Source organism: Poecile atricapillus, chromosome 4, assembly GCF_030490865.1.
Source record: "Poecile atricapillus isolate bPoeAtr1 chromosome 4, bPoeAtr1.hap1, whole genome shotgun sequence".
In the NCBI taxonomy this organism is placed as follows: Eukaryota; Metazoa; Chordata; class Aves; order Passeriformes; family Paridae; genus Poecile; species Poecile atricapillus.
The window spans coordinates 67,532,535-67,560,169 of NC_081252.1; the positions used below are offsets into that span (position 1 = coordinate 67,532,535).

Here is a 27,635-nt window from a genome sequence, read left to right on the forward strand (position 1 = left end):
TACTCCTAATAGTTTGGATAATTATTAGAATAATTAAGGTGACAAAGTAATAACTTTCCACCTCAAAAAAATTAATTGAATCACAGGATAATTCAGGTTAGGAGGAACCTCAGGAGGTCTTTAGCCCTCACTCTGTACTTCCAATGTTTGATTACCCTTACAGAAAAATATTTTTCCCTGTAGTTGTTTCCAACTTATGTTGTTTGAATTTATACCCATTGTCCTAATGAAAGGCTTTAATATTTTTTCATGTGTCTGGAGCCTCTACCATGAGGCTCCTGATCCATCACCAGGGCAACTGACAGTCACAGCTTTGAAATTCACCATCTTTTCCTTTCATCATGTTCCCACTCCTGTAAATTCTTCCACACAAATTATTCATTGCTGTGTCTTTTTACCCTGAGATCTGCTAAAACAGGAGGCTGCTCTCTATCACATTGTCTAAAGTCTTCTCTTTTTGCTGCCTCCACCCATAGCATGTGGTGATTTTCATTTGCTGTATTTTAGGCACTTGGGCCAGAAACATCTCCCGTGATCGTGCTGAGCCTTGAGCACTAAGGCTGTATGCACACATGGAGCTCTGCACTGTACACATTATGATGCACATGCATACACGTACACACAATACATACTATCGCAAATAATAACCAAATGTAACCTGGAACTTATTTTTGTACTAGCTTAAGGCTCTTTCCTCCCACTTGGTTCCATCAGAATGGTAACATGGACCTAAGTAAGCCAATCCAAAATAAGCTTTCTCTCAGTCCAGCTTACCGTACCCTATGAGAAATACACCAGTGCTACTCCCCGACTCCTGATTAACACGTTCTGTCTCTACACTGCCTATAAAAAGGTTCTCCACCATAGGGCAGCCGGTGGGCAGCAGTTTATTCAGTGTCAAGCAGCTGATTTTGCTCTCATCAACTCATCCTGAGGGCATAAACACTGGACGGTGATATGGACTTTGACGACCAAAGATTTTGGTCTCTTCGAGGTCTTTGCTAAGGAAGTTCCTCTTCGACACCTGCACAGGTACGCGGCTTGTGAGGAGGGACGCGCTGGGTCCGGAGCCGTCCCCTCGCCACCGACGCAGACACACAACCAAGAGAATTCCTACACGTTTCTTCTGCTGCTGCTGCTGCCCCTGGGGTCGGGCCCGGGGCCGCTGGGGCGGGCGGAGCGGGGAGAGCGGAGAGCCCGGGGGTCGCTGCCGGCGGGGAAAGTCCCGCTCCGAGCCGGGAATTCCCGCAGCGGCGCCGGGAGGACGCGGCGCTCCGGGGCTTTCGCAACGCGGGGCCGGCGCCGCCCGCCAGCCCCCGAGGGACCCTCGCTCCGCCGGGACCCCTCCTCCCCATCGGCGCCCCTCCTGCAGCCACCCGCCCGCATTCCCCTCGCTCAGCCGGGACTTCCCCCGTGCCCTCGGAGCCTCCCTCGCCCCCAGGTTTCTCCCCCGGCCCCCGGTGCCGGTTCTCCCGCTTGCCCCTGCCGGGGTTCCCCGGGCAGCGCTGCCCGCGGGGCCTCATCCCGCGCTGGCCGCGGGGGAAAGAGCGCTCGGCACTGCCGGGGTTCTCCCCCGAGGGCGGAGCGCGGCCCCGCCCGGCCCCGCCGTAGAAAAAAGCAGCGGCACAGGCGGGTCCTGCGAGCCCTTAAAGGAAGCGGCTGCCTCCTCCCCCGGCGGGGAAGGCGGAAGAACGAAGGCGCTGCCTCGGTTCTGCTGCGCTTCGGGGTTTTATGCACCTGCCCGGGCTCCTGCTCGCCCTGGAGAAGGAACAGAAGGGAGCTGCCCCGGCCATGTGCTCGGTAAGCGAGGCCGGCAGCACAGACCCCTTGGTGACCCGCTTCAGGCAGGTGGAGGAGACGCTGGAGAAGCTGCACCGGGAAAACAGGAGCTTGAAGAATAAAGTGCCTCGGTACAACGCGCTCTGCACTTTGTACCACGAGTCCGCGCAGCAGCTGAAGCACCTCCAGCTGCAGCTGGCGGCCAAGGAGGCGACGATCCGGGAGCTGCGGGGCAGCCTGGCCCGGCAGCGGCAGCCCCCGGCGCCGGGCGCGGATGCGGCGCCGGGCGCGGAGCCGGCCCGCTCGCTGGTGGAGAGCCTGCTGGAGCAGCTGGGGCAGGCCCGGGAGCAGCTGAGGGACAGCGAGCGGCTCTCGGCACGGAGAGTGGAGACGCTGAGCCAGGTAAAGCCGCGGGCGCGCAGGGAGCGGAGCAGCATCGCCGCGGCTTTCAGTGCCTCTCCCTCGGGAGCGAGGGGCCGGGGGGCGGCCGCGCTGGGGGCCGGGGGCTGCCGCGGGCCTTCCGCGCCCGGAGCGCTGGGCGGGTGCTGGGAACAGCTGGGGGCGCGCAGGAACCGGCGCTGAGAGCGGGGAGGGCCCGGAGCGCAGAGAGGGTTTGAGCCCCTTGGAGCGATGCCCGCTCCGGCCCCGGGTGCCCAAAGCAACTCCCCCGTTTATGTCCAGAGGTGGCGTCCCTTGCGTTCACTTCAGAAAGGCAAACCAGTAAGTCCTGAATCAAAAGCTTAGCACGGCGCTATAGATCTTCATGCGACTATTTTCATAAGGAGAAAGAAAAACAGTAAAATAGTCCTTGAATTTATTAGGTGCAACAATTTTATTCTCAAAGATAATCAGCTGATGCCACGAATTTTTCTGTTAAAGTGTGTTGCTTAAAGTGCTCTTAAAAATGAATTATTGACAGTGAGGTAGCACGTTCATATATGAAGAAGTTACTGACAAGTCTGGATTGCGTGGAGGTAGATTAGGGAAATCGGTATCTTTCTTGACAGAGAAAAACCTGAAAACTGCATCCCTCCCCATCCAACACAAGTGCTGTTTTGGTTACTGTCATTAAGACTTTCCCAGGTTTAGTCTGAAATACTCAAAGATTCTTAAAGCATTTATTTCTAGATGAAGCTGCATGAAGTAATTTCCAAACTGAGCAGCACTACTTAAAACTGAAACAAGTGTTTTTGTCATAAGTAATCTCTTGACCTAATGCTTATACAAAACATTTTCCATATATGACACTCACCTAAACTACATTTTAAAAAGTTCATGTTTGGAAATTTGTTATAAGAGATGATCTCACTGACACTTTGCAGACAGATGACAAACCTGTGGTATCTGAATATATTTGAAAGGCTGATGCTGGATATCTTTAAAGGGGAAGTTTAGCATTCAGTATGATGCTAAAGAGTTTAAGTGTCTGTAACAAGAACAAGTGCTGTTTATCTATGTCAGATGTTAATATTTATTTCTTGAAAGAATAAAATTCTATGCCCAGTCAGAATGCTGAAATAATTGGCACTAAATGATAACCAATTATAAAATACATTTTTGTGAAGCCAGAGGCCAGTGTGCTGGCAAAGAGTGATCCCAGTGATTTACAGCTCTATTAGCACTCCTGAGAACTGGAATGATAGAGCTGAGGTTGTAGCTGTCTCATGGTCTGCACTGGCATTCAGAGATCCTCAGTTCTGGAGGAGCAGTGCTGCCGAGGTTTCTGGTACCAGCATCTGCTACTTCTTGAGGGTGTGTAAAAAACAGCTTGTTTGTTTACAAAGTCAGGGCTGGTGCCTTTCAGATGCATGGAATTATAGGTGGTTTGCAGTCACCAAGCAAAACCCTTCCTTCCCAAAACACCTGTGGAGATGTTAATGCAGTGTGGATGATCCCACAGAGCTTCTAATAGAAGGAGAAGCAGAAAAAAGGTACACAGGTGATTCCTAGGGTTGTGCCAGACCCCCCTCTCCATGTACCTGGGAGTCAGCTGTGGCCAAACTAGAGCCACTGCAGCCACATGGATTTTATTTTCTGCTTGCTTGTCCTTACCTTGCCATTCCTATCCTTTCCTAGGTAGGAAAGTTGCTCTGTGTGCTGCCTCTGCTTTGTTCTTGTGACAGTGGCAGGCACTGAATACACTTCACTAGATTTGATGACTTTACAGTTCCTTTTTTTCTTTTGAGGAAAATCTCTATTATCTGGTAGTTTAGTGTGCAGGACTTGTAAGTATTTTTCAGTCTGCACAGTTATTCATCCTAAATTACTTTGTTTCTTGTTGTTGTTGCTGCTGTATAGTCATAAAATCTTCCTGAATTTTTGCTGCTTGTTCCTCCATTCTACTGGTTAGAAAGTGCTTGCATGGCTGCCTGAGCAGTTCTTGATTGACTGATCCAATAGTTCCAAGGTCTTGTGATCATAAAGAAATGAAATGGATTTAGTCTACTTTTTAAGTACTTTGCAATGAGTACAGGAACAGTAAGGAATTATGGCAATATTGAAGTCAGTCTGACATATATTTTGGCTTTTGTTTTGCTTTTAAATAACTTCCCCTCCCCCCTCTGTTTAGGAAGTGCAGAAGTTGAATCAGCAGCTAGAGGAGAAAAATGGAGAGATACAGCAGATGATAAATCAGCCTCCATATGAAAAAGAGAGAGAAATCTTACGACTGCAGAAGACCTTGGCAGAGAGGGAGAAGGCTCAGGCCACCAGTGATGTTTTGTGCCGTTCACTCACTGATGAAACTCACCAACTTCAACGCAAATTAGCATCCACAGCAGAAATGTGTCAACATCTGGCAAAATGTCTAGAAGAGAAACAAAGAAAAGAGAAGGAGAATTCAGATGACCAGACACCTACAGAAAGATCTAATCAGGTATTCTTACAGCTACTGTGTGTGTCTTTAAAGTCTCATTAGCTTCTGAGATGTTAATTACAATATGATGGCTGTAACTGGGGAATGGTGAGAAGCCCTTTAAATAATTTCATGCAGGGTGTTAAGACTGCCATGGCAATGATAAATGCTTCTGTGTATCTGAAATTTAGGATGGAAGCAGTTGCCTACCACTTCAGCTTTGGCCATCTCATCATCAGAGGCTTTTTTGGAGAGAAGTACTTGAGAGGTTTCATCCAACCTCAGCAATTCCATGATTCCAGTTCTTCCCTCAATACACAGAAGACAGCACCTTATACCATCTCTGCTTCTGTGCAGCACTAGATGGTGCTGTGATTTTGAAGCTGATCTCTCCTGATTACTTGTTTAAGTATCAAAATCACAAAACAAAGTAGAGATACTTCAAAGTAGTATTTATATTAAGAACTCTGTAATATGTGATCTTCTCGGATCAGGATTTGGCTTTGCACACGTAGAACAGACCTACAGAAAGTTGATTTGGGAATATGAGTCGAGGTGTCTTACCTTTGGTTTTTTTTGCTCTGGGATTCCCCCTGGCCTCTGAGTGCAGGGCAGTGCTTCTCTTCAGGAGGGATGCTTAAAAAAAAAAGCTTCATTTAGGGCAGTGTCAGAAATGCTACTGCAGGGCACAAGGAAACACCTGAATTTTGGTGTACTTTGCTAATGTCTGCTGAGGCTTCAGCTAAAGTTCTCAGCACGGGGTAAAGGTAGATCATTGTTCTGTTGTTCCAGAAGTCCTTATGGCTGAGAGTCATTAGGTAATTCATAAAAACACCATAAAGAAATAACATTAGCTGTGCTGTCTCTAGTAACAGATCAGAACATTGAGTAGGGTGCTATAGATAGTTCTCATGAAAGAGAATGCTTCTGACTTATGCTCTTACCATGGTAATTGTAATTACACCATGGTAATGCTGTTTTTCACATGACCACTCATCTGTGCTGTTGTGATGAGCTGTGTACATACTCACGTCTGCTTTGTCAAACATCCCAGAAGCGTTTCCAAAGAAAACTTACATTAAAGTTACTTGTAAGAAATAGGGGTTGAATAGATAGAAGAAAAAAGGACGTTTTAAGGACTCGAAACACTTGGCATTATCATATTTAACATGTAATTGATAGACAGGAAACTCGATTGACTTTGATATATGCAATAAGAAGCTAACCTTGTACAGTGGGGACTTCCCTGTTGAAGAGGAGAAATTTCAGATGCCATTACTAGCTGATTCTAGGGAATTTTGCACAAAAGTGTTCTATATTACTCATGTACACCGGGGTTTTTTAAGCAGATGTCACAACTGTAAAAAAGAGGTATCATTTTAGTCAATTATTTAGCAAGCAGGGTTTTTTCCCCCTCAGTAATTTCTTCCTAGTACTGGCCAAAATTGACAGTAATAACAAAGCAAGATGAAGGCATATCTGTGCCTTTGTCATGCATTCTCCCACTCCAGACAAGTAGTGTAAACTCTATTGTGTAAACTCAAACTCTGTTGTCATGAGGTCTATTTATTTAATAGTAGCAAGGTCATAAAACCCTAGATTGTGATGTGATGTGTCATTACACATCACTTTAAAAAAAAAAAAAATATTACTTCCAGTTAACAGCACAGCCAAACAGCATCTGAGATTTTTATGTTAAAATACCACCTAATTTTATCTGAAAATTACAGCTTTCAGACAATGAAACTTCACTTCAAGCTCTTATCTGCAACCTACAAGAGGAAAACAGGATGTTAAAACAAAAAGTAGCTCACGTGAGTCCTTTCATTTTGTTACAGATGAATATTTGTTAAGTATTTTGTGTTAAAGTAAATCTGGAATAGATGAGGTCTGGTTAATCTAATTACATGGCAGTTTTAAAGCAAGACAGTTTTTCTTAGTCCTTTCAACATGGCACACGGTTTTTGTTCCCTTAGATAAGAACAATTTATTACATAATTTTTAGCATAGTGGGTTTTTGTTGTTAAAAATACAGTGCAGAAGAAAATTTTCACGTTCCTTCCATAGATCAGTATTCCACCCCAGAAGAGCAGCGCTAGGCCTGGGGTGAACACCAATCCCTCCCTTTCCACTTTATTTAATACTGTCCCTTTGGTCTGGGAGATGGGAAGGCTGCCCATGAAGGGTCTGCACAATGTACAGTGACTTACCCACCCTCAGGGGCCGAGCCAGCACGTTACATTATCCCCTGGAGAATTTTGGTCCTGCACATATAGGCAGCCTATGAAAGCTTGGATGTTTGTGTCTTCCTGTTCTTCATGGCTCTGCTGGATAAACTTTCAGGTGGAAGATTTAAATGCAAAGTGGCAGAAGTACGATGCCAGTAGGGATGAGTACGTGAAGCGACTCCACTTGCAGCTGAAGGAGATGAAGTCACAGCTGGAGCAGCACCACAGCGGAACTCCAGCACAAAGGAATTCTGACCTGATGCACAAGGAGATATTCCGCTTAAACAAGCTACTGGAAGAAAAAATGAATGAGTGCATTAAAACCAAGAGAGAACTAGAAGACATGAAGAAGGCTAGTGAAGGAGATAATGAGCGTATACAAATGCTGGAGCAACAGGTCATTACATTTCTTTTTCCTAGATATGGGAATTCCTAGTTTCTTCCCAGACCACTGAAGTACAAGGGGAAACAATGGATTTATTTTTTGGACATTTGCCTGTCTTTGCACATTTGGCTATACAGATACTTAATAAAACGGATTTAAAGGAAACTTGCTACTTAAAGAACCCCATGCAGTTCTGCTGGCTTTAATACAGAATATGACAGATCTGTAAAATAAATACAAACACCTTTGAATTATGATAGAGAAGATTATACTGAGATTCTGAGAATAAGTAACAAAGGAATCATAGCCTCAGCTTTTCAATCTAACCTACCAATACTCTGATTTATAAAATATTAACATATTAATTCTATTTCAGGTCCTGGTTTATAAAGATGATTTCACATCTGAGAGATCAGACAGAGAACGAGCACAGAGTAAAATACAAGAACTTCAGGCAGAAGTTGCATGTCTGCAACACCAGCTAGCGAGAAGACAGGTAAGAAAGCAGATGCTCCTTTTTTAAATTTAAGCATGTCAACAGGATTTGGGACTAAAATATACTTTTAAATATATTTAAAAAATATTTTAGTATTTTTAAAACACTTTCAGTTCAGTGCAGCTATCAACAACTTAGATTGTTTCATAGTCAGTTCTGGTGCAGATGCTTCCCAGTTCAGATGTAATAAATACCCCTGATAGTAAAAGGTTCCAAAATCTTAGAAAATTCGAGGACTTAGGTTTGGAAAGCCCTGGGAAAAGCAGGCCCTGGGAAATGTTAAGCCTTGTGCTTGCTAAAGACCAGGTCAAGCTGCACCTGTGTAGTCAATATATGATAAATGATAGAATTGTTAGATGTGATTAGATATAATTATTGTTTAGAGAACATGGGGAACCATGTTAGGGGGCTAAGGGGGGATCACGAGAAATTCATGCTTGGGTAAAAACAATGCATACAATAGAACAATGTAAGATTAATAATTAATATGTAAGTTGCATAACGATAGAGTATAAAATATGTTCAACTCGAAAACCAAATCGGGTCAGATTTGGGTGTGTGTACCCCTGACACCCAGAGCTCTTTAAATAAAGCACCTTCATATAACCATTCGTGGTTGTGTGTGATCCTGAACGCTAACACCCCTTTCCAGTCCCTTTCTCTTCTACTTTTGGATCAGCATAGGAAGGGTGAATTCTTAGAAGGCAGAGGACAGCCATGACTCTTGGCATCTTTAAAGTAGCACACTGGCTGTATTCTGTGTTTTCTACAAACCTTCTTTACAACAATGTTAATAACAATGCAAAAACTGATTGATAATTTATTTACAAGTCCTAGATAAATATTTGAGTGGTGTTTCAGATAAAGATGATAAAATATCACCCATTGAAGAATATATTTTTATTGCATCTTTTTCAAGAGCTCTTCTTTCTCTTTCTAGGACCCAAGAGACACAAGTAGTCATTTCAGAGTTCATGCTGGTAACCAAAATCATTTGTATGTTCAGACAAACGTCGAACACCTACGAGGCAACAGCCCAGGCCAGACAGGCACAAGAAGAACAAACTCACAGTCTGAACAAGCTTCTCCTCCTAGGGACAATGGAAACTTGGGATCTGAAGGCAGGGCACAGGGTGAACTCAGATGCCCTCATTGCATGAGGCTTTTCAGTGATGAACTCAGTGATGAATTCCTCAAGCATGTTGCTGAATGTTGTCAGTGACCACAGGATGTGAGGGGTGAAAGTCAATCACTACTTTTATAGACATAAAACTTGCTCTATATATATCTCCTACAGTCCTAAAACAGAGTTAATTCAAATGGAGAGCTCTGGGGAATTAGGAGGATGAACAGTATCTACCTCTTGCTTGAGTTTGCCTTCTCTTGGACTGTGTGAAAGGCTTCAAGAGGAAGCAGAGTGTTTTTCTGAAGAATTATTTTTGACAGCTACAAGGAAGGCAAGTGTAACACAGATTCTACTACAAACTAAACTGAAACCTATGGTGGTAGTTTAGCTTCAGAGTGCAGCTTGACTTTATTTGGGTCTAATTTTCTACCGCAGTCTGATGGCTTGTGAAAAAAATTACTGAACTTGAAATTTTCCTCCTCTTCCAAAAAATGTAGGCTGGAAGGAATATTTTGGCAGAAGATAGGAAAAATCTTATTTTGCTTTATCTGGATTAAAAGCAAAAATATTTTGTTGACTCATGAGGCTGAACTTTCAGAGATCTCATCTGAAAATCCTTCTATTTAACAGAAATCAGAAGAAAACATATATGGGCTGGTTATTGACTAAAACTAGCTGCCTTGTTTGCACAGGAAGAAGGTACAGGGATATTTATATTTTCTGTGCCATAAGTATCTATCTTAGAGATTTGTAAATGTATATTTGTGTCATTATTGATTGTATTCCTATTTGACATAAGGATTATTTTTATAATAAAAGTGATTGTGCATTTGCTTTACTACGTTAGTAAAGGTGTCAAAAAATCTCTTGGTCTAAGTATTTAAACATGAAATAGTAACTATACTAAGGGCTAATTAAATGTCATGGTTTCAGATATGAGTTATTTCATTACTTTAGTGATAACCAGATTCTCAGACTATTTTCAAGTATGTTAAAAAAAAAAAAAAATCACTCATCTCTGAGCAGAAGGTTGACATTTCAGAGGCACAGGAACATGTTTAACCCCCTACCCTGTCACACACATGTGACTATGTCAATGCTAACTTAAATTTCTTCTTATCCTGTCTGCACTGGAGAGAGCTTCAACAAATAGCAGGGGACTATTTTGAAAAGGAGTTAGTTAGGCAATTAAAGTGTACAAATATAAGAGTGCCACAGGTTTTTGCAGCCCTGGCTCCAGGTGTTTCTCACCGTATCAGAGCAAGAGCTAAGGATGGGATAGAAACTAAAGGCCTAGTGCGCTCATGACACTTCATAATTAAAGAAAATTTACTTTCTGTAACAACACTCCTGTCTTCTGCTTTGCTTCATTCCTTGTTCCACGCTTCAAGAGGAATGTGGATATTTTTCTGGATATTTCCTGTTGTAGCTCCAAAGGAAGATGGTAGTTTATGCCACTGTTGTCTTAAGTGGGATATTTCCAAAAGCAAGGCCTTGGCCATTGCATGCAGCAATGGTTACTATTAATCTAATATAATTAGATTAATAATCATGTATTCATGTAGATTAATCTATTACTAATATACAGTGACTGCAGCCCTGTGATTCACTACTAGCTGCTTCTTCCCAACACAACATGCACAAACATACAGAAAGTTTTATTTTTTTCTTTTTTTTTTTAGTGGCCATTTTTTACATTGCCTTTTAAGGTCCTAGAGATCAGATTCAGCCCAGAGAATATAAGACGAGAAATGTGATTAAACTTCCTGTGGCATAGGCTAATCTTACTTTTTTGACTGTTCTCATTAGACAAGCCTGGTTTACCGCTTCAGTGTACATCAATATGATAATGCCAGTGATTGATACAGCAAAACAGGGAAGGGACTTGATTTTTGTACTGATTCACACTGGAACACACTAGAACACAAACACAACAGTAAAGTAAGTTAGGTCTTGGCAGTACGTTTTTTTTAATTGCATTGAGATGATGACTGCTTCAATATATATCAGAAGCTGAAGTCTGCTATAGGTTTCCATGTATGTTAATCCCTGTGGGTATAGTTGTACAGACTAACCTACAGAAAGAAATATTAATTTCCAATAAGAAATAGATTCAGGAATTAGAAGAATACACAGTACACAAAGATTAATAGCACCTACTCTTGTGAATTTAAATTCTGTGAATTAGTCCCTAGTCTAAGCAGAGGTTAGTTTCACAGTAATCCTAGGAAAGGAGAGCACTTCAGTGCTGGGGCACTGGCAAGGACAACACTGGACTAACAAACAAAAACAGGTGTAGTTACAGATCAAGCACAGATTAGAGCTACCACATAAATCAACAAGTGCAATAAATGAAGACTGGCATTTGACTACCTGTGGCATAAATCTAGGACAGATCTGCTGGTTTTCTGTACAGAAATGCCTCTCTTGAGAGCTGTGTGACTGTACCTCTACTAAGGTTTTGGGGTTTTTTTCGCCCCAGCTGAAAAAGCATGATGGTTTCTTGTTCTGGCTTAACCAAGAAATGCTGCACTATGAAGAACTTACATACAAACGTTTGTTTCAGATGATGGGCCATAAACTATTGCTCCTAAGAAAAGTTGTCTGTTATGCAGTGCTTTGGCTTTCACACCAAATTCGCTGGTAGGTCTCTTGATAAAACACTACAAAATCTTTACCTGCCCCCTTCTCACCAGGCAAAACATACACACCAAGGCACCCCCAGCAACTGCCAGCACCCCCTACAAGTCACATTTCTCAGCTTGTACACCAGAATGCATAAAACCTGTCAGCTCTGCTACTGCAACACTGAAGTGAAAGTGGCTGTGAGTTTCCAACATTTCTGAGCTCTTTAAATTAAGAAAAGCTCCTTCTGGCCTTGCACTGGTGGTCTCTCCTTGTTGGATGGTTCTCCAAGCAGAGGGTCTTGCTTGGTTGAATAGCAACAGCAACCCAGCTCCTTTCCTAAAAGAAAGCAATAAAGGCATAATGAGTAAGAAAGTAACTGCATGCAGTGAAAGGAACTTTAGTAGCATAAACTTTGTGAACTTTCATTATCCATTTGTACTACACTCGTTCACTGAAACACACATCATCTGTAAAACTGCAGAAAGATATCCTCACACAAGAGACTTGAAATCATACAGAAAACCTGTCTGACTGTATGGATGGGGCTCAGTTCCTTATTTGCTGTATTGCTAACAAAAGGCATCCAAGAGAAATGAACCCTGTTTTCAGGCAAAGTTAATGCCTGTTTAGGCTTCTGTAGATCTCTCATTCAGGCGAGCGCTGCCTGTTCTGCAGTGGCATGCCAATACCAGACAGAAGGCAGACAGAGACACTGCAGTTCCACAGAGGCTGAGAGCTGGCCTCTTCTGGGACCTGTAGGAATGTATCTTAACATATTAAAAGCTGCCAAGATGGATTTTTTCAATTAGCTTCATGATTAGTCCCTTCTCTTAAAATTTCTCCTTCAAATGACTGTTCCTCAGTTTTGCTGTCCAAACCAACCTGAGTCCAGACCCAGGGCAACTCAGATCCTGAGGATCTGTCTCACTTCACCAGCAGTGAGATTTTCAGACTGTATAACCTCGAGCTGTTGGCAAACTTGCTCTCATTTCTCCTGGACCTAATTATAATGCACTTTACTCGAGATTTTAAAGTGAAGTCTGTTTACAAATAACCACGCTGGTTGCCATGCAGAAGTGGGCCCTTTGCACACAATCACGACAGCAGCTGCAGGCAACACTGACTCACTGCACCTTAGAAAATACAAATGCAAGAAGCCTCAGAAGCTGGTCTCTACCCCAAAAGCCCCATGGGAGAAAGGATCAACAATAATGCTCGTTCCTGTAGCATGGGCAGTACAGAGCCTTAAAAGGTTTCTCAATGTGCAACTTCTAAGTCAATGTCTGCTTTGGGCTTCAATGATTTAGGATGTCAGTTTATCTTTGAAAATAAACCTTAAATGATGCCTCAAGATAAGGTGCTCACTAATAATAAAACAATCTACAAGAATAAAATTGGTTCAAGAAGCAGATACCTATGCTCTATGCTTTTTTTTTTTAAACTTCCATTTCCTGTGGCTTTGCTGCATGTGTATATATAGAAAGCAAGGGAAATTCCAAACAAGATGCCACACCATTACACTCAGAACAGCAGTGCTTGTCATTCTAAAAAAGGGAAGTCTCAAATGCTTTTTCTACAAAATCTATGTGAATTCAAATTATGCTGTAGTAATATTTCATAGTACCATGCTCCAGTAGCTATCAGCTGGAACACAGAGGCTGTTTCAGCTAAAAACCTAAAGCATAAGAAATGCTTATGGACTAGGTCAGCCCAGCAGGACCTCAGCAGAAAATGGGATATAAGGTTAAGCACTCCTGCCTTTCTACCTGATGCCTCAAATTCTTCTCTGAGGGCAGAGCACAGCCCAGCACCCTCACAGGAGCATCCCCTGAAGCAGCCTGTCCTGGGGGTCAGGGCTCCAGCAAGGTCAGCTGGGGATTTACAGAGTGCTGCAGGAACTGCTAACACAGGAGCTCCTGGAAGCACCAAACATCCCAAAAGGCACAGTGCATTATTCACCTTTCTCGTTAGTCCACTTCTTACCCCTCCTTTTACACTTGCTGGTAAGAAGCTGTTGGTGCAGGAACACTCCACAAAATGTGAAGGTGTAAGGTGTCGACAGGGGCCAACAGCCTCCTTCAGGAACCTGAGATATTTCCATGGCACACAAGGCCCTGGAATGGAGAACACCAAATCAGGTGGGGGTTAAGAGACAGCTGATTTCAAATGGATGGTTTTGGTGCCTTGTAGAAGTGTGTACATAATCACATTCATTGCTTCACCACCCTTCCCCAGAGCAACCCTGCAGCACATCTGGAGAGCTGTCTGATGGCTGGGCCAAGCTGGCTGCTCGTGCTGACCCCCACCTCCTCAGGGCCACAGGACCTCACCTTGCCTGAGGCTTTCACCCTCTCATTTCCCAAGGAGTGGAAGTGAGGAAAGAGCAGTGGGACCCTCCTCCCCCATCCTGCACTTACCAAATCTCTTTGTCAAATCTGTCTTCATATAAAAAGCATTTTAATTCTTTTTTTTACCTCATAGGCAGAAACCTTGGTTACACACAAATATCACAGGCCATTTATACAGGTGGGGCACCAGGCAGCCTGTTGTGTGCCCCACCAGCTCTTGGGCCAGCACTGGAACACCCCATGCCTCTCTTAGCTTCTTGGTTCCTGCTGCAACCAGGCTTCCTTCAGCCATGTCCCAAAATTCCCCTGCACAGCCCAAAATGGCACATCTGAAGAGAACAGTGACTTTCTCAGCTCCACAGCAGTCTGGACATGGGCAATACCCAGTTACCTTCTCTGCTGAGACAAGATCCTACACCATGGGAACAGTGCCTTGATGGCACCCAGAGCAAGGTGAGGAGCTGCCATCTCCCTCCAGCCGTGCCCCCACAGCCCTCCCTGGGCCGTGCCAGCTGCAATTTCAACCAGCCAGCCACCTGCACCCAGCACCTGGGCCCTGGGCTGGGAGGAGAGCCACAGGCACACAGAACAGCTCTGGGAGCAGCCCCACAGTGGCTGGTCCCACTCACAAAACCCTGTTTGTTTCCTGCCCAGTGCAAAGCAGGAAGGAGGTCTCAAGCTACAACAGGGCAGGGACTCTTTCAGGACTCACAGGTGAGGAGGTGAGAGAAGCTCAGATCTTGGACTAATTGAGCCCAGCTCATACAACAGGGAAAATGAGCAAAGAAAGGAGCTCAGACACCCACAGAACAATCAGCCCTCGTTCTATCACTACCACATCTCAGGGAAATTCAGACCTTCACAGAAGCATGCAAAGGTCCACAAATATTTGAGGGAAAAAACATCACCTACCAAGAGAAAGCAGGACCTGCTGGAATGTAAAGTGACTCACGCACAGCACAGCACAGTCTAATAGAGCATCTTAGTCCTCTTTCCTACCACCTGAGCTTCCTCTCAGTGATGCAAATCTAATTTAGTGATTCTCAGCTCCTCTTCTGACCTCAGCACTGAGCACCTGCTGCACCAGCTGCAAGGCCTGTTCTTACCTCCCTAGGTGGAAGGACAGAGTTTGTGTCACTCCCAATGACAGCAGGCAGATGGGAAGCAGACATCTCTGGAGGAAAAGAGATTTCCTTTGATCCTGGCTGCTGTCACAGGAGTGTCTCAATCCTCCAGTCTCTCTCCCCTGAGCAGTCCTTCCCAATTATCAGAACCCACTTTTGCCCTATCCCAATTCCAGTCAAACACAAAAATGGTTCTTGGGGTATTCACCATCAATTCACTGTCACCCAGAGCCTGTGACACTGACCAGCCCAGCTGAGTGCCTCTAATCATCGAGCTTGGCCCCAAAAGCACCACGCCATTGCCCTTGCTTCTTTGAGTATCTCCTCTATTAAAGCGATGAGTGGCCACTGAAAGGCATTTCAGCTCCAGCAGTAATATCATCACTTTCCCCTGTGGCACCTGGAAGGTTTTACAACTTTTCAGAGCCAGTCTTTTTGCAAGAAAGACACTCCAAAATAAACAGGGCACAGGTGGTGCCTGGTGAGAGGTGAGGTGTCTTGACCCAAGGGTGAATGGTCTCTGACAGCCCTGGAGGTTTCTGCCATGTGCAAACCAGGAATGGAGAGGATGGCTCTGGAGCACTTGCCACTGAGCAGAAAGGGTCTGGAAAGGGGAATAAGGTAGAACTTGTTTTAAAGAAACACCAAGGCAAAGATATGGACTAGACCAGGGTGTTCTAGAGAATAAAGTCTGTAGCTGAGACCAGGAACCAATGTGGGGTGCAGGCAGGCTTTCCCCTCCCACACAAGATCCATCCTTTGATAACCAGGTACGGAATCCCCTAAACTCTCGGCATGGTGACAGCTCCTGGGGACAGTGGAAAAAATTGATGAGCACAACTACCTCATCACCCAAAGAATGAGCGACAGCTTATTTTGTGAACTGTTTTTAGGCTTTGTTTTGTTGCACCTACACACACCAGTTGCATGACACCACACCCCCTCCTTCAAAATGTCAGTCTTCAACTCCTAACAATAACCACTGAGGGGGAAAATAGTGTGTGCTGGCCAGGATAACTCCTGTGCAGTGGGGACTGCACTGGTCTGGCCCTTCTCCTCAACTCAGGTTGCACCCACCTTGTCCTAAGTTTCCTCCTGCTGGTATCTCCTTTGACAGACAGTGGGCAAATATTAATTTTTACCTCTGTGGTTTCCAGGTGACTCTCCCAGGGAAAGTTTACTGGAGCTTTAATCTTCCTGAAATGGCAGCAAGACTGCATAACCACTTCCTCTTAGCACAGCTGAGGAACTTGAAATGTGCAGTTGTTGCAAAAGGGTGTGAGGACACTCTCCCTCTTGCCTCTGCTGTACTCTCCTGCGTGCACCAATATCACTTGTTACACACACTGGGCAGTAACAAGGTTGGGAAACACTTGAGCAGAAAAGGCACTCTGACAGCCTGCAAAGGCAAAATAAAAAAAAAATTAAAGTGCTACCTTTTACTCTTCCTTGCAGTCAGTTTGTGCCTTTGCATCCCCAGAAGCTGCAAACTACCTCGATCAGGCAGCCACCATAATCCATAGCTGTGTAATCATAATATAAAATCACAGTATAATCATAATCATAGCCTGGGTAACTGAATGATTTTGAGCCAAGCCCCAAAAGGATGCCTGCACGATAGGTACTTGCAAATATTTCTGTTTTGCTGCAATTATGAAAACAGAAGTAGCAAGAATAGACAATAACTTGCAACAGGTGTTCACAGGACGGATCTCTTAGGTGGCTTCTGCAACCAGAGGGGCAAATAATGCTCCCAGCATCCACAGGAAAGGACCACAATGCCTCTAATAAGAAGCTGGGCTTGTGTAACTCTTCAGCAGTTTTGAATCTATGAGCAGCCTTCTACAAGCTGGGGTTCATGTTCTTAAAAGGGTTAATATTAAAATGGCTCATGTTTGACTGACTTTCAAAGTTCCAGTCTCCTCTGTGCACCTTTCTACTTAAGGAAGGCAGAGGGGTGTGACTTGTTGAAGTTCTCCTTGTCACTTGTTAAGTGACAACACAAGGACAACTCTGAAGTGCTTCTAGAGATGGTGCTAACACAAACCAGAACAAGCTTTGTGCAAAGAGTGCAACTGTTTTGACACCATTCCAATGAGACAACCCTGTAACTTAAGGGAAAAAGCCCTGACCTAGATACACTAAAAATCTCAGCCCCAAGTGACCTGTACAAACTCTTTGTATTGTCACAGGCTACAGACTCTATTGAGGCTCTTCTTTCCATAGTTTTCCACATTATTGAACTGTTTATCCTCCCCTGGTTCTATACTGGAGTTCTCTTAGCTAGTTTTTGCCAGGATCAGCAAGTTCCCTCCACCTGCATTTTTTGGTAGCCACTGATTTGCTGTGCCCAGGCTAAAGAAGCTACTCTGGGCCTTGATGCTCTTCCCTAGGCTGTGCCCACATTCAGAGATAGCACACTTAACTAATTACAGTGATCATGCAACCTTTTAAGTGCACTATATAAATAACAAAATGCAAATCCCCACCACCTTTGAAAGCTGTATTGACTAAAAATCCCAGCTACAGAACACAGAGCAAGTCTCCAGTACACCCAGCCCCATCCTATCACTTGTTGTCCACTAAGAGGATGTGGTTCAAAACATGCCTTAATTACTATATATCAACACATCATTAACACCTATTTCCAAGCAGGCATGGTTTGAATAGTGAAAGTTCAGCTACAAAGGAGTTTAGGGAGCCCCTGCAGTAGCAACACAACCTGCAAGTCACCAACAAGCTGTTGAGGGCTTCAGTGCACCAAACCAGTACAACCTGCAGCTGCACAGTTGTTTAGCCTGGTGCAATTACTCCAATTCCTGATGCAATGGCTCATGAGTCAAGATGATTCTGATCTACACAAGAGGCTGACAGTCAAAGCAAGTAACAAATTCCAGACTCCAGGGTAAGCAGATCCTTCACATTTGAAAGCCAGAATCCTTTCCAAGTAACATCTGTAGACTACAGGTTTGGAAAATACCACTTTGTGTGTCCTGGAGTTTGGGATTTCCACTCCAGCTCTGTAAGTGAGAAGTCAAAGAGGGAAAAGGATAATATAAACACAAAATAACATATAAACAACAAAAGGCTATAAAAGCTTATGGATTTAGAAGCCAAGACTGACCCTAAAGGAAGGGACTTTTAGGAAATAAACAGCAAAATATCTTTTAAGCATCCATTAAATCAATAATGGAAAATTCTGCATGCATGTAAGAGTACTCCAGAGAAAAGGACAAGGGCATGGAGCCAGTATCTAAAGGAAACACAGAAATAAACTTACTGGAACTTCTGAACAAAGACAACAGGTCTAGGCATGAATTATTTGCCTGAGCCAAATTTATGACTGTCACAGTCAATGGAAAGTTTTCAAAATCCACAGAATAGCTGAGCTTGGGAAGAGGAAAGTCTGAAGATCATGTAGTTCAACATCCCTTATTCAGAGCAGGGTCAGTAGAGCAGGTTGCCTGGGTCTGTGGCCAATTCAGGTTTTGACCGTCTCAAGGATGAAGAGTCCACAGTGTCTCTACACAACCTACTCCTGGTTCAATCATCCTCACAGTAGAAAAGGTTTTCCTTATGTTTAAATGTAATTTTACAGTTCAACTTGTGCCCCCTTGCTCTCTTGTTTTGTCATTGGATACCACTGAGAAGAGTCTGGATCCATCTTCCATACTGCCCCCACATCAGGTATTTATACACATTTGGAAGACCTCCCTGAGTCTTCTCTTCTACAGGTTGGGCAGTCCCAGCTCTCACCTTTCCTTGTTTGATGGATGCTCCAAGGCCTGAACTATCCTGGTGGTCCTTTGCTGGACTCTCTCCATGTCTGTCTCTTTCTGGGCAGCCCAGAACCAAACTGCTCCAGATGTGTCTCACTGGGGCTGAGCAGAGGGGAAGGATCATCTCCCCTGACATGGTGGCAGTGTTCTGCCCAAGAGCTGCCACCCTTAGAACAAGGGACACACCACTTGCCCACCTTCAATTTGCCTGGCAAGACTCCTGGGTTAACCTGAGCTTGATCTATTTGGCACTGGTCACAAAAGGGAGAAATGAGTGGTTTTTATCCTGCCCCTCCTCTCTGACCCAAATCCTGAGACAGATTTGATGATTTATTTCTTAACTATCACATTCTAAGTACTCAAGATCTATATGTAAATAAATAACCCATGGAGGTACAGAGGAGACACTAAAACACTAGACAAAGACCCTTCTCAGGAATCAGTGCTGAATAATCAGAAAACAGCACACTTATCATGGCTTTTAAAACAAACACTTCCAGAAGTGTTTATAAGACAACACAGTCCATTGTTGGTGAAGAGGAAGGAAAGAAATCTTCCACTTAATTTTAGCAGACTATAAAAATTCCTCAATTCAAATGCACAGGCTTATTTTGAAAACTCAGCTAACAGACTGACAGAAAATGAGAGAGGCTTGAAAACCTGGGAGGTCTAATGCAGGAACCCATTTTATAGCTGAGGTCCCCTAAATCACAGCAAGTTTAAATCCTGATAGAACAGTTTCACTACACAGACATTAGACTGTATGTCCTTCTGAAACTCACATGTGTCCACATTGCCTTTAGGACCCTGATATTAAACTGAAAGATGAAAACAAAAGGAAGGATTTGGACTCTGACTAGGAGAAAAGGAATGAAACCTGAGAGAAGTGCAGAGTTCCTGCTGTTCTTACCAAAGTCAGCTGGAACAGAACAAAAAACACAACTAGCACAAGTGGTAACAACAGACCATGAATTTAAACTAGGGATTCATGGGATACGTCAGGTTTTTCAAAATAACCAGGCTGCTGCTAATCATCAAAAAGTTCATAATAAAAAAAAACCCCAATGGATTAAATTTTTAAAATTACAAAAAAGACTTAATCTTGTTTGCAAAGTAATGGATGAAACTCCACAAGCCCAGAAAGGACAAAAACCTTAAAAATTACAACAAACTAACTTCAATATCCCCTCAAAGGAACAAGCAGATGATTTTTAGGTGCCTACCGGACAAAAAAGATGTGATTTATTCTTGACAAGTTCATGTTGGCTGCTACTCATGGTTGAACTACTGACTGTTTGTTTCCTCCTTTTTCAGTGTTAACAACAGCCCTGGTGCACAGAGGAAAAACAGTAGATATAGTGAAATATAATGAGAGTTTTAATGCCTTTTTCACATGACATTTCAGTAAATAAATGCTGAAAAACATTGTCTTCAGGGGTGCAAAAACTGATGTGGGAGAATATGCAGGCAAGGTTCCTAAAATACTCGTCCTGAACATAACAAAAAGATATTTTCATTACTGCTCAAGGATGAGACAGAGAAGATATATTAAATACGCATGCAGAACCAAACACAAATAAGGTGCATAGGTGAAAGGAATCAGAATGGCTTTGGCAAATAGATGGTTTGGAAAAAGTTGGCAATTCAGCAAGTACAGACACAAATTCACATTGTTTGAAGACAACAAACTGCACAATATATGACAAGGAATCACTAATGGGCTAATTCCTCACAAAGGATCAGAGGCTGGATTGAGTCACAGGCTGCTGTGATTAAGCCAGATGTGAAAGTGCAGAGAATAAAGAGGTGTTAGCTGGTGACAGCTGGATGTGAAGAAATCCCTCTGCTCCACTTGGGGTTAACAAAGCAGAGCTGAAGTACCACGCTGCCTCGAAAACTGTACATCAAGAAAAATCTGGGGTGGGGTGGAAATTGGACTGAGAGCCACAGGACTTCAACAAAATAGTATAAAATATAACAGCAGAGCAGAAGATTGAGGAAATTCTGGCTATATCATTGTAGGAGGCAAGGAGACTGTGCAGCCCACCTCTAGTCATTTCAGTACAGTAAAGGTCATTTGTTTCCCTGACAACCCTGATTAGGAAACTCCATGCAGTGTCCAGTTGGTTCCTAAAAAATACTCCGGGCCAGTTTCTTGCCACTGTGCTGTGTACTTCCCTCCTAACAAGGAGCCTTTGCAGCGTGTGCAGCTCTCTGGCAGCCCTGCCCTGCTCTGTGGGAGCATCTCCCAGCCAAGCCCAGGCATTCCCAGGGATGGAGAAATCCCTCTCTCCATTGGGAGGACCACATGAGGAACTGAGGAACATATGCACAAGCTCCTGCCTCCTGCCCTTCTCAGACACAATGTGCATCACAACTTTTGCAACAACCCAGAGAAGGTGCTGTGCACTCCCTGCCACAGCTGCTCACTGCCTTGCCTGCAAAGAACTTCCAAAATCCATGTATATATATATATATATATGTAGCAGGAGAGTGTATATTTGATTAAATCATAAGCATGTGTGCATTTACATCTGGTGGTAGGACAGGAACCCTTTCTGCTGCAGGGCAATGCTCTAAGAGACAGGCTGTTCAGGGATGCCTCTTCCATTCTGCCCTGATGAAGGTTTTCCACCACATACAGAAATCCTCACAGGGGCTCAGACAGACTCTGGAAGGAGACCTGAAACTGACTCACCTGACCTGCAGATGGGTCCTCTCTTAACCTTGACCTTCTGGTTCACACAGGCTTTCTTTCTCTCTCTTATCTCCCCTGGTAGAATCAACAGTTTAACTGAGTTTGAGTTTCAATACAAGTTTTTTGGTTCTGCTAAGTTAGCTTGCCCCAAAACCACCAGCTTTTCAAACCTCCCAGCTATCTCCAGACCAGGTCACTTCTTTCAAACATCTCATCCTATTTTAATTGATTCATTAAATATTTTTATTTGGAAATCACTTGGTTCCATGTTCTGTGAAGCACATGCCTGGGAGCTGCATGACTTGCATACATCCTCTAATCCAAGGACACAAAAAACAGACAAAAAATTTTGCATCCCCATTACACTAGTCAATACCAGAGAAATTATAAAAGCCATGATTCTTCCAGCTTCCTAAAGCCTTCAGCTACACAGACCCTAGCTGTGCACTCATGAAACTGCATATTTAGAAGCTGAAGCCCCTTTGTCAGCTCTACAGTTCCTCTTTGTGCCCACCTCCTCCCTTCTCCACCCTTCCAGGCTTAACCTTTTGTTCCTTTTTTCTTGGCTCCTGCACAAGCCTTTTCACTGAGCACCACCACCTTAGGGTTGACTGAAATATGGGCTCAGTGATTGTGTCATTTGATCAGTTTATACATTCCTGCTCCTTGACACAGTGGTAATGAGGTCACCTCAATATACTTAATCTGGGCTGGGCTTTAATCAGCACTAGTGACTAATGTAAAACAATTGGAAACTAGAAAGAGAAAAGGAAAAAAAAAAAAGTACACTCCCTGTGCCACCCCTCTACCTGTAACAAAAAATTCCCTGATCCCAGTGAGCAAAGCTCCTGGATTTTTAATGCCTGGGGCCAATTTCTCAGGAGTCCAGTCTCCACTTTCTAAATTTCAGCCTCACAGCAGCGGGCTTTAATAGGAGTCTCATAGTGCTTACAGCTCCTACTGCTGCTTTTTAACACAGCTGAGACTGGAGTAACTCAGCATCTGAGAAGCCTCCACTGCCAGGGACTGCTCAGCAGCTCCAGCAGAGCAGTGATGGGGTTTCACCACCCACAGTGTGGGTGAAATGGGTCAGCACACAGCAGGATACAGGCAGGTCTGCAGCAGCAGAATATGGGCCAGCCTTGGAGCTTCCCAGTAACCCCAGCCTGTCCAGTTTGGTGCTGCTAAAAGAGTGCCCAGAATTGCTGCAAACAAAAGACAGCAGAGAAAGGCAGTGAACTTATGGACAAAAAGATGAGTGGAAGGGCTGACGTGGAAGAAAGGCCGACAAAGAAATCCTGTCTTTGGCAGGGCTGGTGAGAACGGCACATCTGGCTTTACCTCCTGCTCCCCTGCACTGTACCCCTGGCAGGTGAAGGTGGCTGTGGGAGCAGGGAGCAGCCAGGATGCTGCAGATACACTGCTACAGCCACATCCCAGCTCAGGGCAGCCTCTGGCTGCAGCCACATGCTCCAGCTTCAAAAACAGAGGTATCACGTACCCAAAACCAGGAGACATCTGCCACAGGGCTGTCTCTTCTGATAGGAAACAGAACACTCACAAGGGCTAAGAAAAATAAATAAAAAGGGCTGGGGGTCAAAAGAAAAGGCAAAAAACCAAGGAGATTTTGTCTGATAGCAAAGAGATGAATGCCAGGCAAAATATTCTAATAAAAGAATAAAAATCAAGTGAAACAGAAGAAAACACAATGAATACGTAATGCTGGCTTGGTATTGCAGCCCAAACACAATATGACTTCACCAAGAGACACGGCAGAGGGGCTGCAAGGTAAGAAAGTCAAGCAGAAAAGAAGTTAAACACCCAACTGAAGTCCAATATCATCTTTGATATTATTTCAGGGCAAGGCTTCTAGAAAGATGATATCTCTCACTAGACCAACTAATACCTTGAATACAGGTCCAGACTGGAGTCCAGAACTGAGCAATGGAGCTGGTGAAGGACCTGGAGCACAGGTCTGATGAGGAGCAGCTGAGGGAGCTGGGGGCTTCCAGCCTGGAGAAAAGGAGGCTTAGGGGGGCCTTAGCACTCTCTTAAAACTGTCTGAAAGGAGGCTGTAGCCAGGTGGGGGTGGCAGGGTATCAGGCTCTTCTCCCAGGTAAACAACAGGACAAGAGGCCTAAGCTGTGCCAGGGGAGGTTTAGGTTGGACATTAGGACGAGTTTCTTCACAGAAAAGGAGATCAGACATTGGAATGGGCTGCTCAGGGAGGGGATGGAGTCACATCCCTGCACATGTTTAAGGAAAGAATGGATGTGGCACTCAGTGCCATGGTCTGGTTGACAAGGTGGTATTGGTCACAGGTTGGACTCAATCTCAGAGGTCTTTTCCTACCTACTTGACTCTGATTCTGTGAAAACAGCTATCCCTCCACTTCAGTTTGGTCTGAAATAGTATTTTATTCCTTTCCACGTAATAAACGCAGCCTGTGCCATCTCTCTGGAACAGCAGAATTTGCTTTACTTGTGGTAATGCTGAAAAATTACTTAAATTTTCCTCCCAATTTTTCCAAAAGGAAAAAGAACTGTTTCAGAGTAGGATTAGTGCTTCAGAACATCTTAAGTTGATTTTAAAAAATTAATTAAAAGCTTCAATAGAACTACAGTAATTTTCTTCTATCACCTTCCAGAACTTTCCTGAACCTACATTTCTTAGCATATAGGTGGACTTTCCAGTACACTTGAAAAGTGACCTGGTGCCCAAAGGTTTCATAGAATCAATGATACCAGCACATATAGTTGATTTTTAAAGTTTATTTTTGTTTCTACATTCCCCCAAACCCAAAAGCAGTTCAAACTAGTAAAGCCAATGATGAAAGTCCTCAGTTGCTGCAAAAATCACAGCATTTTCCATCCCTTAAGTGTAATTTTGGGAAGGCATTTGAAATCTAATTCCATGCATGCAAAACAGATTGGACTGTCAGGATCAGTTTCCTGTTTTGTTTCAGCTCCTCTTCTTATAATCAGAAAAAGTGATTTCTTGTAATCACTTCAAGATTTTGTAATACTGGGAATTATTGATATTCTGAAGCAGAGCTCGGGTGTTTTTCTTTGGAATCAGAAAAGAAACAAAAACAATTCTAGGGAAGACTTTTCTTTCTGTTTCTTGAGAGTTGTATCACTTGGGAGGTGAGAGAGGTAAGGAAGGAAAACAGTCATGGAACTTGGAGAGAACAGTATAATAACAACCATATAAACCCATCCTCTCCCTCTCTGGCAAGTCAGTCATTTTTCTGTAAAAATCACAGGCCCTTGTCTTAACTGATATGCATTGGCACACCACTCCAAGCACAGTCTGAGCTGGAGCTTATAGGCAGAGTATCTCCTGTGAGTCATTCAGGAAACATTAAATCCCTGGCTGTATCCAGGTTAGTTTTAAGCTCCCTGAACAAACCAGGGCAGGGATCAGGCGCCATGACAAAGACAAAAAGCAGCTGGGAATTGGACAGAGAAACCAAAGACATTGTGCTAACTTATAAATCCATATCTCATCCCCACTGTACAGCTTGAGCCTTCTAATAAATTACATAAAGACAACATACAAAATACATCAGAAGGGAACCAAATAGATACAGAAAGGCTTTAACCTAAGGAAAGATCAAACAAGCTCAAACTTCTTAAGTAGGAAGAAAAATGACTGATGGTTGAAGTTTATCAAATCAGGAGTGAGCAATGTGGTGAATGGAAGATTAGTATGTGCTGCTTTTCATAATGCAGGGATTCAGTATCAAGTGAAAAGAAATCCCCAAACAAACCCAACCCAAAAGGTCATTTCATAACAAAAGTTATAAATAGACTTGGGAGCTCACTGCCATGGGATGTTTTGGATGGCAAAAGGATAAATGAATTAAAAAACGATCAGATGAACTGAAGGAAGAAATGTCTATTTGCTTTTAAGCACGAGTGTGGATGACAGGATCTGGCTCAGGAAGTCCTTAAATCACTAACTGACGAAAGCCAACGGGGAATCCTCAGGGAAATAAAATTAGAAAAAGAAAAAAATACACACTCATCAGTCTATTATTCGTTACTGCCCTCTGTCAGAGGCTGCTCCTAGGCTCTTTTCAGGTTTCATATTCTGGAACACACAGAAAGGGAACAAAGCTCTGTACCTCTTCTTGTTCTGGGAGATTCCAACAGAAATTCCATCTTGGCCTGGGGGTTTGTATAATTGATTTTTGTCCTGTTCACTCTAGCTGTATCTGAGAAACTGACACGTGAGAGATAAGAAACCAGATTTGTAGATAACACAATTCATTTTGATGACTGTAAATCATTTGCTGGTGCTCATGTAACATTACTACAGCCCAGCTACCTAAAAAACATACTGAAATTACAAGGTGTCCAACATTGTGTAATGCTCTTCTGGATCCAGAGGTCCTTTTACCCAACTTATTTCTGTAAAACACCAAAAAGTCCAATCCAATTGAAAGGGTAGATATCCCTATGGTAAAAAGCAAGCAGAAAAAATTGGCTTCAGGCCATTCATCTACCTTTCCTCCTTCTTTTAAAATCCCTCAAAAAATTATAATATTTATTAAAAACAATCCAAGACCTGAAAAATTACCAGTTATATTTTCTTTATTGCAAGCCACCTTCAAATCATTTTTCCTGATGCCTTAAGTTTTAACTGAGTTTAGTTGAGCAGAAGAAACATTTTGGTTAGTGTTTGCCATTCAGCAGAGTGGTTCCTGGAACTATCAGCACAAAGCAAGGAGTCCAAAAACCTCCAGTTTTGTATCACTGCTTTTAAAAGGGGCTTTTCTGAGGAATAACTTTTAATAGCTTTACTAATATACTATTGTGAAAAACCAGGCTCCCGTACTTTTTTATATAAAATGAAAAAAGTTTAGTAGAAAGACAATCAGGAGATAGAAATAAAGTAAAATGTACAGATACAGCCGGGTGCCTCAGCATTCAGCTGAGGGCACACCTTACTAACAAAGGATTGTCCCTTAAAAACAGAACCCTACTACATATTCATAAATTCTCATACATGATTCAAACATTCCTCTTAAGTTTCAGATGTTTCTTTGTTTAGTTTTTAACTTGCCCCCTTCCCAATAGATCAATCTTCTTGCATAAATTTGGTTTCACACTCCCTGATAACAGAGGTACAATAAATTCCTCCCTTGGAGGACTGCTGTCTTCATCTGGATAAGATAATCTAAGAATGCAGGGGGGGGTTTCTGACTATATTTTTCAGTCTCTAGGTTATATAAACAAAAGTAGTTTTTGCTTTAATATCATTCTGCAGCCTAATATATTTTATACCACTATTTCTAAGTTTTATCAATAACAGAAAGAGAAGGAACTATATTAATACAACTAAGTTTTCTAACCTTATACATACAGCATTCATTTTAATATTTGTGAAAAGCCAATAATATAATATGTATTTATAACACTATTATATATAGTATTATATTTACTATACTCATCCTTTGGTGAAGGTGCTTGGCAGTAGTGCCCTTTACAACAAGTATACTTTGACTACAGTCTGATTGTCATGGAGTGGTTTGGGTTGCAAGAGATCCTAAAGACCACACAATTCCAATTCCCTGCCACAGGCAGGGACACCTTCCACCAGATCATGTTGCTCAAAGCCCCATCCAGCCTTGGACGCTCTCAGGGAGGGGGCATTCACCACTTCTCTTGCCAATCATGTATCTTGGTATTTCTACAAAAAGACAGAGGAGTTCAAAGGTATCTGTGGCACAACACATCCCTCTCCATCCATTTAACAGAGCTGTACGGAGTCTCTGAATGGACTAGAGGAACCTAAACCTGAAATTTTTAGTATGTTCCTCACATCTTCCACACCCAGGATTTTTTCTGTGAATGCCCACTGAATAGCCTGGAGGAAGACACACGTATTGTGGTTTCCCATCTCTGCAGCAAAGTGAAATTCCCTTTGGTTAACCACCTGCTAGCTGTGTAACATGGCATTTGCTTCACACTGAGCCAAAAGGCAGACACCACAGCTGTGCTGGGTTCACAGAACTCCACCAGTGGAGATTTTCACTGTTGAAAATCCTGGGATTTTGCATCTATTCACTTGAGAAAAGGAGCTGCTTCCTGCAGTTCTGTAAACGCGCCCTCACTTCACCCCATCAGTTTTACCCGGGTACTTTTGACCATGACACGCAGGCGCACAGAACATTCACTTCCTT

The 27,635-nt window shown here is 43.3% G+C and overlaps 1 protein-coding gene across 1 annotated transcript; it reads left to right on the forward strand.

The window, feature by feature from the left end:
* The first annotated feature begins 1,664 nt into the window (after positions 1-1,664).
* TNIP2 (TNFAIP3 interacting protein 2) lies at positions 1,665-9,777 on the forward strand. The gene is made up of 6 exons (XM_058838969.1): positions 1,665-2,181; positions 4,349-4,654; positions 6,364-6,447; positions 6,977-7,258; positions 7,623-7,742; positions 8,683-9,777. Exons 1-6 carry the CDS (start codon positions 1,732-1,734, stop codon positions 8,962-8,964), a joined length of 1,524 nt encoding a protein of 507 aa, XP_058694952.1. The 5' UTR covers positions 1,665-1,731; the 3' UTR covers positions 8,965-9,777.
* Positions 9,778-27,635: the final 17,858 nt, after the last annotated feature.